The sequence below is a fragment of the Empidonax traillii genome, unplaced genomic scaffold, assembly GCF_003031625.1.
Source record: "Empidonax traillii isolate 1590-97213 ecotype Southwest subspecies unplaced genomic scaffold, ASM303162v1 scaffold389:size961896, whole genome shotgun sequence".
NCBI lineage: Eukaryota > Metazoa > Chordata > Aves > Passeriformes > Tyrannidae > Empidonax > Empidonax traillii.
Window position 1 is genome coordinate 170,516 of NW_020955582.1, and position 12,433 is coordinate 182,948.

The window sequence follows — 12,433 nt, forward strand, 5'->3', positions numbered from 1 at the left end:
CCTGGAATACAAGGGGGCTATTTGGCTTTCTATCTCTGTCTACCAGCTCCAGAGGCCAGTTGCTTTGAGGGCCATCTGTCTTACTGGTAAAAACTGAGGCAAAGTAGGTGTTAAGTACCTCAGCCTTCTCCTCATCTCTATTAACTATGTTTCCCTCTAAATCCATCAAAGAATGGAGGTTTTCTTTGCCCTTCCTTCTGTTATTAATGTATTTATAGAAGTGCTTTTTGTTATCCTTAACAGAAGTGGTTCAAGCCACCACTGGTAGGTAAAGCCACCATAGGTGGCTTTATTCAGACCTTTATTCATAGGTCTGAACAGATCAGGGAAGACAGATGATGGATGAGTATCTTAACCTACAAGAGAAACTACAGCTCAAGTACCAGTGTTTATTGCTGTCCCCTTTCCAGAAATCACCATCCTGCAAACCTACTGAGAAAGTAAACCCTATCAGCATTCTCAATGCAACTCATAAAACATGAGCTGGGTTCTCTTAACTAGATCATTAACCTGAAAAATGCTGACTGGTTACATACAAACTACTGCTATCCATCAACTTCCAACAGAAACCAAGGAACAAATGGCATTGGCTGTGGGTAAAAACATCTCCCAGCAGTACGAATGAACAAAATCTGCACATCTCTTGACACATTTCTTCCACAGATGCTACAAGCAAACGTCTCCAAGGAGCTGGCTACAAAACAAAACAAACTTTTTGGTAACTTTGGCCATTTAAAAAAGGAACAATAGGATGCAACACTGTATGAATAGTCCCAAAATGGCCTACAAGAAATTACTGGTAAAATGAAAAAGGCATCTGGATTGAAAGAAATCTGAACCAGCTTATGTCACTTTTTTTGGACATAAAACTTGTACCTGGCATGATCTAATTAAACTGCATAACCATCTGAGCACATGTATAGGGTGTAGGTGTCAAGGTGTTGGCAACAAGGGGGCTTTCAGAGGTGATGCCAGGAGCTACACCGTGCCAGACACAGAACAAACCTGCCACAGGACATGGCTGAACTCATCAGTCAAGCTGGTGGCACACATGGGAAAATGTGTTTAAGAAAGGACAGAAAACACAGAAAACATCACAGAGAGAAAAGGGCAAGCAGTAAAAAAAAAAAAAAAAAAGAAAAAAAAAGTGTGAGCAAAACTAGTGTGAACACGAAGGCCAGAGAAGGAAGCAAAAGCTCCAAGCACCAGAGCAGAGACTGCCTGTAGCCCATGGAGGACCAGACTGGAATAGATACCCACACTGCAGCCCATGGGTCACACAAAAAGCGTGACAAGGAAGAAAGAACAGACAGGAGCTGTTGCGGACTGACCACAAACCCCCGTTCCCCTGCATCTATAAGGGACAGGGGAGTTGGGAAGTCAGAAGTGAAAGACAGAAGCTGAGTATTGGAAAAGGGGTGCAAAGGTGTTTAAATTTTGTCCTTGTTTCTCATCATCCAATTCTATCTTCCTTGGAAGCAAATTAATTAATTTTCCCAAGTTGAGTCTGTTTTGCCATGATGGTAATCAGTAAATTATCCCCTGTCTTTGTTCTGACCCATAAGCTTTTCCATCTTATTTTCTCCCCCTGCCTGGTTGAGGTGGGTGTCACTGGGTGGGCATTTGGCCAAGGTCAACCCACCACAGCATAAACCACCTTAGTAACTTTTAATCTGGCATGTGTCTGAACTGCTGTATCCAGAACCACTGTTAGAGAGGATGTCACAGCTTCAGGCTCTGCAAATGATATTGCAAAATAAGAGTTTTTGATAAAGAGATGACAGACTTAAAATGAAAACCACTAGCTCCATTTTCTGCTACACTTGAAATGATAATACACTTATCACTTGGAGGGTACTGCACATAACAATTTATGTGGGAGAAAATGTGATGGGGAAAAAGAGAGATGTTTCAGTTTAACTGACTGCTCATCAGTCATGGCAATATTTGCTTCCCAGGGGAAATCAGACATTTCCTGCCAAATCCTCCAGGAAGATTTCTAAAACAGATGAAAATACACCACCAATAGCAAATAGAGAGATTTTTTTTAAAAAATTTTAAAAAAAATTACATCTAAGTTGCACTGAATTTTAGTCACTGAGAGTGGAAGTCCTTTGTTTCATTCTTCATTGGCTTCAGCTGCTGAGTTTACAACTGAGTCACATTACTTTTCTCCCTACCATTTCCGTTCTCGGTCCTTCTTGATCAACTTCACTCACACCTGTAACTACCTCCACCACTTCCTTTCTTCACAAAATGCATGGGTTTGCCCAAGTGGGAAGCTCTAACTCCTCAGCAGCAGTGCTTATTTGTACAGTCATCCTTCCATACACACCCTTCATCAGCCCAAGCGTTTACAAAGTCAAGTAACAGATGAGATCACAGAACTAATCAGGCTTAGGAAATAACCTTTACTGCTGAGTTCTGAGCCAAATAGGTTCCCCAGTCTAAGTTCACCTCATCAGCATAACAACTTCTGTGCCAGCACAATCCAAGCTAAATCTGTTCATACAGTAAAGCTTTTCAACATGAATCAGAATCTTAGAATGGTCTGGGTTGGAAGGGAACCTCAAGATCATCAAGTCCAACTCCCCTCTCATGGGCAGTGACACCTTCCACTAGACCATATTGCTCAGGGCTCCATCCAACGTGGCCTTGAACACTTCCAGGGATGGGGCATCCACTGGGCAACCTGTTCCACTGCCTCGCCACTCTCAGTAAAGAATTTCTTCTTAACATCTTACCTAAACCTACTCTCTTTCAGTTTGAAGCCATTCCCCCTTGTTCTATCCCTATATGACCTTGTAAAAAGTCCTTCTCCAGCTCTTTCGTAGGCCCACTTTACGTACTGGAAAGCTGCTAGAAGAATGAACCACAGACTAAGAGAACTTCTAGTTAATCTAACTTCATTAAGTGGTAACTTCTCCATCTTGTGCCAGCTCTCTGCAAAAAACCAGATGTACAGCAACCAACTTTGGCATTTCAATTCAGACTACACAGAGTATATATTTGCTTCATATTTTTATTCTAATTGTAGGAAAACCTCACCAGCTACCAGTGCCATTATTTTCCAACTATATCCAATAGTCCAGATTAATTTTGGGGTATGAAATAGAAACTAAAAGCTTTAGCTGCATAGGGCTAAACTTAAAGCAGTATGTTGGCACATGGACAAGTTATAACTACTTGCCAAATGACAATTCTTTCCTGTTCTGTCACAGTGCGATAAGGGGGAATATCCCACTGATCTCCTGCACCAATAAGTGACAAATTGCCCATAAGAAGGTAAAAAAGGATGCATGCCTTTGCTTTGATTTTTGAGGGGGAGGTAGTACGAAAAAGTGAAACTTATCAGTCAAAACTGTCTTCTACATATAGTGATAAACTGCCTCAGAAAACTACAGAGACTTAATTCAAAACTTAGTGTAACATTACATCACATTTTGGCTCAAAGTCTTCCAGGGTCTATCAATTCATTAGCTACAATTATGTTAAGATCTGGTTGTAACCAGCATTACTGAAAATAAATTGGTTACCTAAGCAGATGTCATTTTGTCAAAGAGATTTCAGGATGTTTACATTAAAATTTTATCACTGTAAAACAACTTCACTGAAGAAAATCTTCTGAAAATAACATCTACCTTTTAGGAAAAGAAAAAGAAAGAATTAGCAGCAAAGGTCATCAGACTGTAAAGCAAAGGTCAGACATCTTAAATAGAAGGCTGCACTTGTGGTTCCCAATAGCTGGCCTCCAGATGAATTCTATTCCTTGCCATATAATCCCCAAGTGTCAGCATTCCACATGCCTCCGCTTCCTGAACTCATTACTGGGCTAATGTCTCTTGTACATTAATGATTCTACCACCCTGCAGGTTCCCAGACCCTACCACCAGCCCTGACTGTATCCAGTATCCCCTCCCCCCCAAAAAGTAAGAAAACATTAACTAGTACTCAGCCTATGGACAATTGTCCAGCAAAAGGAAACTACAGGTATGCTAAGCAAGCACCATGAGCTCTGGATCGCTCACAATCTTCCCTCACACACTTCTGGCTCTCCAGCTCCCATCCCCACACAATTTTAACCAGTGCAAAGCCACCTGCAGTGAGAGGAAAACAAGCCTACTCCACGTAACTGTGCCTTCCCACAAGAAAAAAAAAATAGTAATCCAGAATCTACCCAGTCTTGGAGGAAGACCTGGTGGCCAAACAGTAACATGAAGGGGGGCATTTTAAGGTCAGTATCACTCTCCCCTGAGAATGACCTCATTCCTGAATTTTCCACAACAGATTACATGATTTTGGAACTGTGAATCTGAGATACTATGCAAATTCCTAGAGGATTATCTATGTACTAGCACAGATCAAGCTTTTCATAGTGCATCTCTAGCTACAGTAAAGTGAGGCATCACTAAATTCACTAAGCTAATAGCGTAAACCATTCCTGCACTTACACTCATGGAGCACATTTGCATTGGAGGTTTGCATGAATACACAGTGTAGAGTCAATTATCAAAGTGTGATTAAAACAAACAATAATTCATACAGAGCTTCTGTCCAAATGCCATCTGTCCTGGGTTGGCATGGCAAGGTTCTGGTTGGGGGGTGGGGGGGGGGCAAAGAGATGGCTTCTGTGAGAAGCTGCTAGAAACTTCCTCTATGTCCAACAGAGCCAATGCCAGTCAGCTCCAAAATGGACCTGCACTGGCCAAGGCTGTGTCCAACAGCACCTCTGGTATAACAGAAAAACAACAACCTAGGCAGAAGGAGCTAAAGAGAGGAGTGAGGATATGTGAGAGCAACAACTCTGCAGTAGAGGGAGGACATGCTCCATGTGCTGAAGCAGAGATTCCCCCACAGTCCATGAGGAAGACCACACTGAGGCAGGTTGTCCCCCTGCAGCCCACAGAGGACCCCATGCCAGAGCAGGTGGGTGTATCCGAAGGAGACTGTCACCCCATCGGACACCTGCAGTGGAACAGGCTCCTGGCAGGACCTGCGGAGAGAGGAATCCACGCTGGAGCAGGTTTGCTGGCAGGACTTGAGACCCAGTGGCAGACCAATGCTGAAGCAGTCTGTTCCTGAAGGACTGCACCCTGTGGAAAGCAGGAGTTCATGAAGAACTGTAGCCCATGGGAAGGACCCACGTTGGAGAAGTTCACGGAGAGACTTCATCCTAGAGCAGGGAGTCCTGCCCCTGAGTAGGAAGGAGAAATAGGGACAACATGTGATGAACTGAGCATTACCCCCATTTTCCATCCATCTCACAGTGGAGAGGGAGAGGAAAATGAGGAATTAAGTTGAGCCCAGGAAGAAGGGTGGAGTGGGGAAAGTGTTTTAAGATTTAGGTTTTATTTCTCATTACCCTACCCAGATCTGATTGGTAATAAGTGATATTAATTTCCCCGACTCTGTTTTGCCCATGACTGTAACAGGCTAGTGATCCCTCCCTGTGCTTCTCTTGACCCAGGAGCCTTTGGTTGTATTTTCTCTCCCCTACCCAGCTGAGCAGGGCAGTGATAGAGCAGCTTTGGTGGGCACCTGGTGTCCAGACAGGGTCAACCCACCCCACCATCTATGGCAAAATTTGCCACTTGCGTCTCACTATTAATCCACCAGTCACACATAACTATGAAAATGTGGTTTTGTTTTGTACTATTACACACAACAAATTCTGATGATACTCTGAAAGCCATTTAAACATAACAGACAAGCACAGTATAAAACAACTGCCTGCAAAGCGATAAAAATCCATTAGCATCAGTACTTAAAAATCTGGTGTACTATAGGTCTCTGCCTCAAAGTTGCTCAAATATTAGACAAGATGATCCAAGCAACATTACTGCCTCTAGCTGGATAATTTCCTTGGTTTTTCCTCAGTTTTAATTCTATAGAGTCCACTAAAAGCTTCTTTAAGGAAAAGGTTCTGAAAAGTTATCAGTGTCCTCTTTAGATCTGTTATTAAGACTCCACATTTTCTTTCTAAAACTGGTACCTTGACCTGACTCGAAAGTTTTCTTATCCTCTGGACCTGAGCCTTCTTCTCAGCCTCCCTCCCATATCTGCACAAAGGATCTGTCCTGCAAAGCTTCAGGTTTCCAATACCTGCCTAAATATCCTCCCACTGTCACAGCCAGTGTATGCCATACTAGTCACCTGGCAAGAAGTCTCAATGAGGGTTGCAAAATAGCTTATGTATTATCTTCCCACATTCCTACATTTGTTGCTGGGGGAGAAGGGGCAGAGGGAAGGTGGTTTTAAGAAGAACAGTACAAAGACACCTCCTAAAATTCAAAAAAAATTTTCACTTGCAAAAAGACATTACGAAGACCAGGCTTCTCTGACAAACATCAAGGAACAACACTGTCCAAAAAAAAAAAAAACACCACCCACCACAGAAAGGTATTAAGTTTACCTGTCTTTTTTTTTTTTTTTTTTTTATTCAAGAAACAAAAACGTGGTCAGAAATGTCAGAGAAATCAAAAAGCAGCAGTGACTTAAATTTTCACGTGGAGACAGAAGTATATGCCTCAGAAGTCCACAGCTTTCAAGACAAAGTAAAAAACTTCAAGTTGGCTGCCAGAAATACTTTTTAAGAACTTCTAGAAAGTTTCAGTTGCAGGCTAAATACCTGATTTATATTTTAAAGACCTCCAAACATATAAAGCTGATTATACAGAGCTCTAATATGGAATGCCGTAGGTGCCTATTGCCACACAACCTGAGAAAATCTCCATAAAACTTCACAGAAATTTTACATTTTGAGGCAGCATTCTGTAAAGAGCAGTCCAAGTGTTCCCAGAGTTCCAAAAAATACTGCAAACAGGAGTTCACTGGCAGCCATGTGGAAAGGAGTGCACTGGCAGCCTTCTCACAGTAAAGGAACAAGTATCTCAGACAACACACACTGTCACGCAGGGGAGGAAATCCAAGCCTCTGTAATTTAACACTGATAAATTTATTAATAAGAAAAAAATCTGAAGGAGTCTCAGATGGTCCTTCAGATGGTTACTTCATGACAGGAGTAGTTATAGTAACTGTAACAGAAAGGCTACTAACAACTGGCTATACAGTCAACACATAGCCCTGGACATGAAATCATGAATTATGAGATTACCGCAGTGAAAAAAACAGCAGGGCGAAAAAAAATTACAAGATTATATGAGGCAGCATTTCCCATCCCATTCAGATATACTGACTGCACTTGACACAGCAACGAGGTGGATTGAATGTCAGCCAAGAAAAAAGCTCAGACACAATTCAATTCCTTACTCAACTGGAGGTACGTGACTTTGCAACATGGAAAAGAATCGATGTAATAAGTGCTTGAAAGTAAAAACCACTGAGCTTATTTATTGTCTGTTGCAAAGGCTCACCTTTAAATACTGAAAATAGTCACTTTGGGGGAAAAAAGTTTACAGCATCAAAACCACATATCTATGTAAATGTGCCATACAACTTTTATCTTATATTAATAGATTTTTTTTTTTGTCAAGGTGATTCTCATAAGACCCCTGGTTTCAAACTACTGAAGAAAACAAAAATACCTCTTTTCTATTCACAACATAGGTTTTCCAATGCCGATTATATCTCTGAAGATTCAAAATTATATCAATGTTTTCTACTCACTATTTGTGATGTGCTAACACTGTCATAACTCTGCAGCAAGTCATCTCTTGAGTTTACAGATCATTCCCCCCACACTTTATTAAAGTCTGTGTTTCTAAGTAATCTGAGGACAGGAGATCAGGAATAATTCTGTATCTTCTGCAACTGCTTTGCAACATCCATATTGTCACCTTTTCGCTGAATTTGAGGAAAGTATGAGAAATATAAATAAAGTTCTTGCAGAGACAAGGAAAGCTACTGCTCTCCTACTGGGAGGGATGACAGCTTGCGCATAGCAAAGACGCAGGCTGAGGAGTACAGGGCTGCTAGTCAACCTGAGAGCCAGGCCATCTGCCAGCAGTCGGTCAAGACGAGGAATGCCAACTGCATTTGGAGCAGCCAGTTAGACCCTACAGTCCAAATACGCTCTCCTATCCCCAGTCAGCCATCCACGGTCTCCCTTGGATGACAATACAGAGAGTGCATGTGGAGCAAAGCGAGATGGTCTTTTCCTAACAGTAACCTAAGTCACTTACTTATCACAAAATTTATTGTTTATTACATAAACAAGAAGATTTCATTTTCTTTATTGGAGCCATTTTAACTTTTTACAGCTCTTTCCTTCCCTATTTCACTCTCTTCCATTTCCTTTCTCGATCTTTCAAATTCTCACTAGCAACTGAGTTCAATCCCTTCCCTCCCTTTAAGGTACAACGAATAGGAAATTTAACACTAACATCCAAAATGGGCACGACAGGAAAGGTCAAAACAATTCTCACTCAAGACTCCTGACGTCTCTAGCAGGCGTATTTCTATGTCTGCACCTCTGCACCTGTGATATTTCAAAATACGACTTTGCACATTTTTGAGGCTGCAGTAACTAGTGAGATTCAAGTTCTGGACCATATGCACATCTGGCAACCCACATGCACAGTGCAGGAGCTGTAGAGCTGGTCATCTAACACAACCGATCCAAGGTTTAAGAGCTCTAGACTGGCTGCAGACAACTGATAATGCATGCATACCCAACCCACCATACAGACCACCCTATAATAGATAACAATCCTAAAAGATGTCTAAGGGGGATCCTCCATAGAAAATCTGGAGTTTCTAGGTCTCTCTTTTGCCCTCCAACTTTCCGGGAGGAAAAGAAACATTCTTACACTATCACACATCTTTGAAGTGAGTTGCGTAAACTGTGCCAGGTTTTTTTCTAGAAAAGCATGAAAGAAACAGAAGTGCCAAGAAGGAAATGTACGCACCAGCTTACAAGTTGGTGTACTTCTTAGTTGTATTCCAAGGAATTGTTAAGAACAATCAAAAAAATTTCATACAGACACCAGCCTCATGACTGAGCTCTTACTGCAACTCTGTGATAAATACCAGTTCCACTGTATTACAAATCAGTGCTCCCTCTGACACTTGAAATACATTCAGCTTAGCATGCTGTGCAATCGGGCAGCTGGATAAGCGTCAAATTCAATCTGTAAGATTTGTCTTCTTTACTTTTACTGCTTACATTCTAAGCAGTAATCATAGTTTAGTCTGTTTCACACAAGATGAACACTACTTCTGCCTTATTTTACCTCATCTTCTTTATCACCTACTTGACAATTTGACTTCTTAGAGACAATATAGGGTTTTCTTTTCATCCAATATTTAACATACTCTACATTTATGTGTTTTACAGTGGTTGCCAACACTGCCTGCTCAACCAAGAGAGCTTCACAATGCTATAAATGAACATCTGTTCATTCCAATAGGTGATGAGGATGCTGTCCTTTCCTGCGAGGGCAAACGAACCTTACTGAAATCACTAAGTAACTTTTGCAGAGAATCATCACCCATTTAAAGGCTTCAGTTCACATCACTGCAATCAGCAGGAGACAGCAGCCTAGCACGATCGACCACGCTAGCTACAGGACCGAGCTGTCTTTGGATAGCTTGCCATGCTGCTACATGTATCCTCTCTGAGTGACTCCAAATTATTCCAGTCTTAAGGTGAAACTGAATTCGGAGGGTCAGCTGGAAGTGCCCCAAAGTCAAGAGCCTTTACGAAGCTCGGTGAATCAAAGCCGAAGCACCACACTGAACCACTAGAGCGGCACGCTAACAGCGAACGGGGCGACAGCTCCGAGCGCACGCCGTACTAACCGGGCTGACCCAGCGCGCAGCGGCGCGGATGTCCCGACTCACACACAGCTTAAGCCCAGGTTTAACTACTCGCTGCGGCTTGTCCCCCAGCGCAGGGAGGAGGAACCCGATCGCAGCGCCGCCGCCCTGCCTCGGCCCGAGCACAGCGGGAGCTGTGCCGGCGACCGGGGTTGGGCGGGGACCCCCGTTGAAGAACCGCACGGAGGCCGAGGAGGACAGGCGGGCGCTCCCGGTACCTTCCGAGCCCCGTGCCCGCGCTCGGCAGCGCCGGGGCCGCGGGCGGGCAGTGCCCGCCATGGGCGCGGGCCCGCCAGGGGCGCCCGCCCGCTCCCGCCGCCCGCTCGCGGCACAGCGCCCGGGAGCCCGCGCGGCAGCGGGAGGAGCGGCGGGGGCAGTGGGCGCGGCGGCGGCGGGTCGCTGCTCGTCCGGCAGGGGCAGGGGGAGGCCGGCGAAGCGGCCCTGCCCCGCCGCGGCCCGGCTCCCGGACACCGGAAGCGGCGCCCGGCCCGGCGCGGCGCTGCCCGCCGCGCGGGACCCAGGCCCGGCGCGCCCGGGGCCCGCGTTGGGGTGGGGCGGGTCGGAGCGCGGCGGCGGCGCGGGCGGGCGGGCGGGCGGCGGTACCTTGATGATCCTGCGGGGCAGCCCGGCCATCTTGTCTCGTCCGTGCAGGCTCGGGGCGCGCCTCCGCTCCGCGCGCGCGCACGGCCGGAAGGACCCGCGCCGCGCTTCCGCTGGCACCGCCCTGCGCGCGGGACGCCGGGAAGTGTAGGAGAGCGGGACCCGCGCGGGGCATCGTCGCGCGCTGTCGGCGGGAAACCTTCGCCCTCCCGCCGGGTCCTGTCACTGCCGCCAAACACGTCACAAAGATAACTCGGAATAACAGTGCAAGAAAGACAGGGAGCTAGTGGGGAGGGTCCGGCGGACGCCACAAAGATGATGAAGGGTCTGGAGCGTCTCTCTTATGAGGAGAGACCGCGTGATCTGGGACTGTTTAGAGAAGACTGAGAGGGGATCTCATCAATACATACAAACATCTCAAAAACGGGTGTCAAGAGGATGGTGCCAGACTTTTCGGTGGTGCCCAGAGACAGGACAAGGAGCGATGGCCATAAATTAAAAACACAAGAAGTTTCACTTCAACACAAGGAAGAACTTTACGCTGAGGGTGGCAGACCACTGGAACAGGCTGCCCAGGGAGGTCATAGACTCTCCCTCTCTGGAGACCTTCAAAACCCACCTGGACACATCCCTGTGTCATCTGCTCGAGGTGACCCTACCTTGGTGGGGGTTGGACTGGATCATCTCCAGAGGCCCCTTCCAACCCTAACAAATCTGTGATTCTGTGATGCTTGTCTTAATAACACCTTGTTAGTGAGCCTCCTTCTTTTTCAGTAGAAAGAGAAGTGTTGTAGACATTGGACTGTAATTATCACACAGGAACACAATGACATTACTACAGCTGCATAGTAGGGCTGTTCATCATTACTGGCAAGAAATAAAAGCACAGAAAGATGAACTAATCTCCTATAGGTTACTCACCAGGATGGCAGTGCAGGAGTAGGACCCTGTGTACAGATGATTCACTGTCAAGTGTTTTCTCTTGGTTTAAAACAGGAGTTGTTTTTAAACAGGACATAATTTCTGCATACTCTGGTATAATCTGAAGTTCTCTGCCAGCAACAAATCTGGCCTTTGTAATTGCTAAAACAACCACAGATAGTACAGTGTCCACACCTGTCCTTCAGGATTTTCCACTCATCCATTACTGCCACCGTAACTGTGTTCTGGACCACAACCTGCATCGCTCTGTTTGCATATCCTCCGTTTGTCATGTGTCTTGGAAGATTTCCTTGGAGAAACACCACAGGTGATCCAGCTTAGCATGCTTTTGCTTTCTGCTTCCCTAGGTAGATCAGTACTTCATCACTCTTGTTCTGGAGTGCAGTGTTGTTGTTAAAATGCATTTATTCTTCTCTGCCAGATTATTTATTTTGAGCAGTATGGTACAGGGATTCTTTACCCACAGAGTTTTTCAAATGTACCATTATACATAAGACAGTGCCATCAAAACCACTAAAAACTGTAAAGTTTCTTGGAGGGCATGGGAGGGAGGACAGAGAGGAGAAAAGGAGAGAAGAAAAAGTAGATGCAAAAAACAGTGCTACAAGTGTAGTTTGTCAAAACTTCCAGATTATTTCAGCATTTTTTTTTTGTCATGTAAGACAAAGATTTGATGGGAAAAAATCCTGCTTTCATCCTAAGTACTGTATTTAATGAAGTCATGCATCCTCATTTAGGCAGCTGTCCTTCCTGACTCAACCTGGTATTTTTCTTTTGCTAGGCTGAAAGATTTAGATACTATGTGCTGTTTTAAATGAAGTTCAAATCTTTCCTTAATGGTGATTTGGTGATTGCTAACTGTTTGCTCCCATAATATCCTAAAATAAATCCTGCACATCAGCCAGAATGTGAGCAAATCTGGAAATGTCATATGCTGTATTTTGTCAGATATATGCTGACAAACAGATCCAGGATATCAGACAGGACTCTGGATGGTTGGTAAAGGCTTTGTTAGATACTATTTTGAAGACAGAGCTTTTTGTCAGGGCACTGAGTGCACAAATAGACCATAATTGCTGTGACAGCCTAAACAGAGGCATCCGCCCTCACTCAC

The 12,433-nt window shown here is 44.7% G+C and overlaps 1 protein-coding gene across 1 annotated transcript in view; it reads right to left on the reverse strand.

Annotated features, from left to right (window-relative positions):
• The window catches only part of UBE2N (ubiquitin conjugating enzyme E2 N), a 24,039-nt gene extending 13,550 nt beyond the window's left edge, over nt 1–10,489 (reverse strand). The window contains exon 1 of the mRNA XM_027893461.1: nt 10,381–10,489. Within this exon, the coding sequence (XP_027749262.1) occupies nt 10,381–10,410 (30 nt within the window). The 5' untranslated portion in view covers nt 10,411–10,489. The remainder of the gene's footprint in view (nt 1–10,380) is intronic.
• Between the last annotated feature and the right edge of the window lie 1,944 nt (nt 10,490–12,433).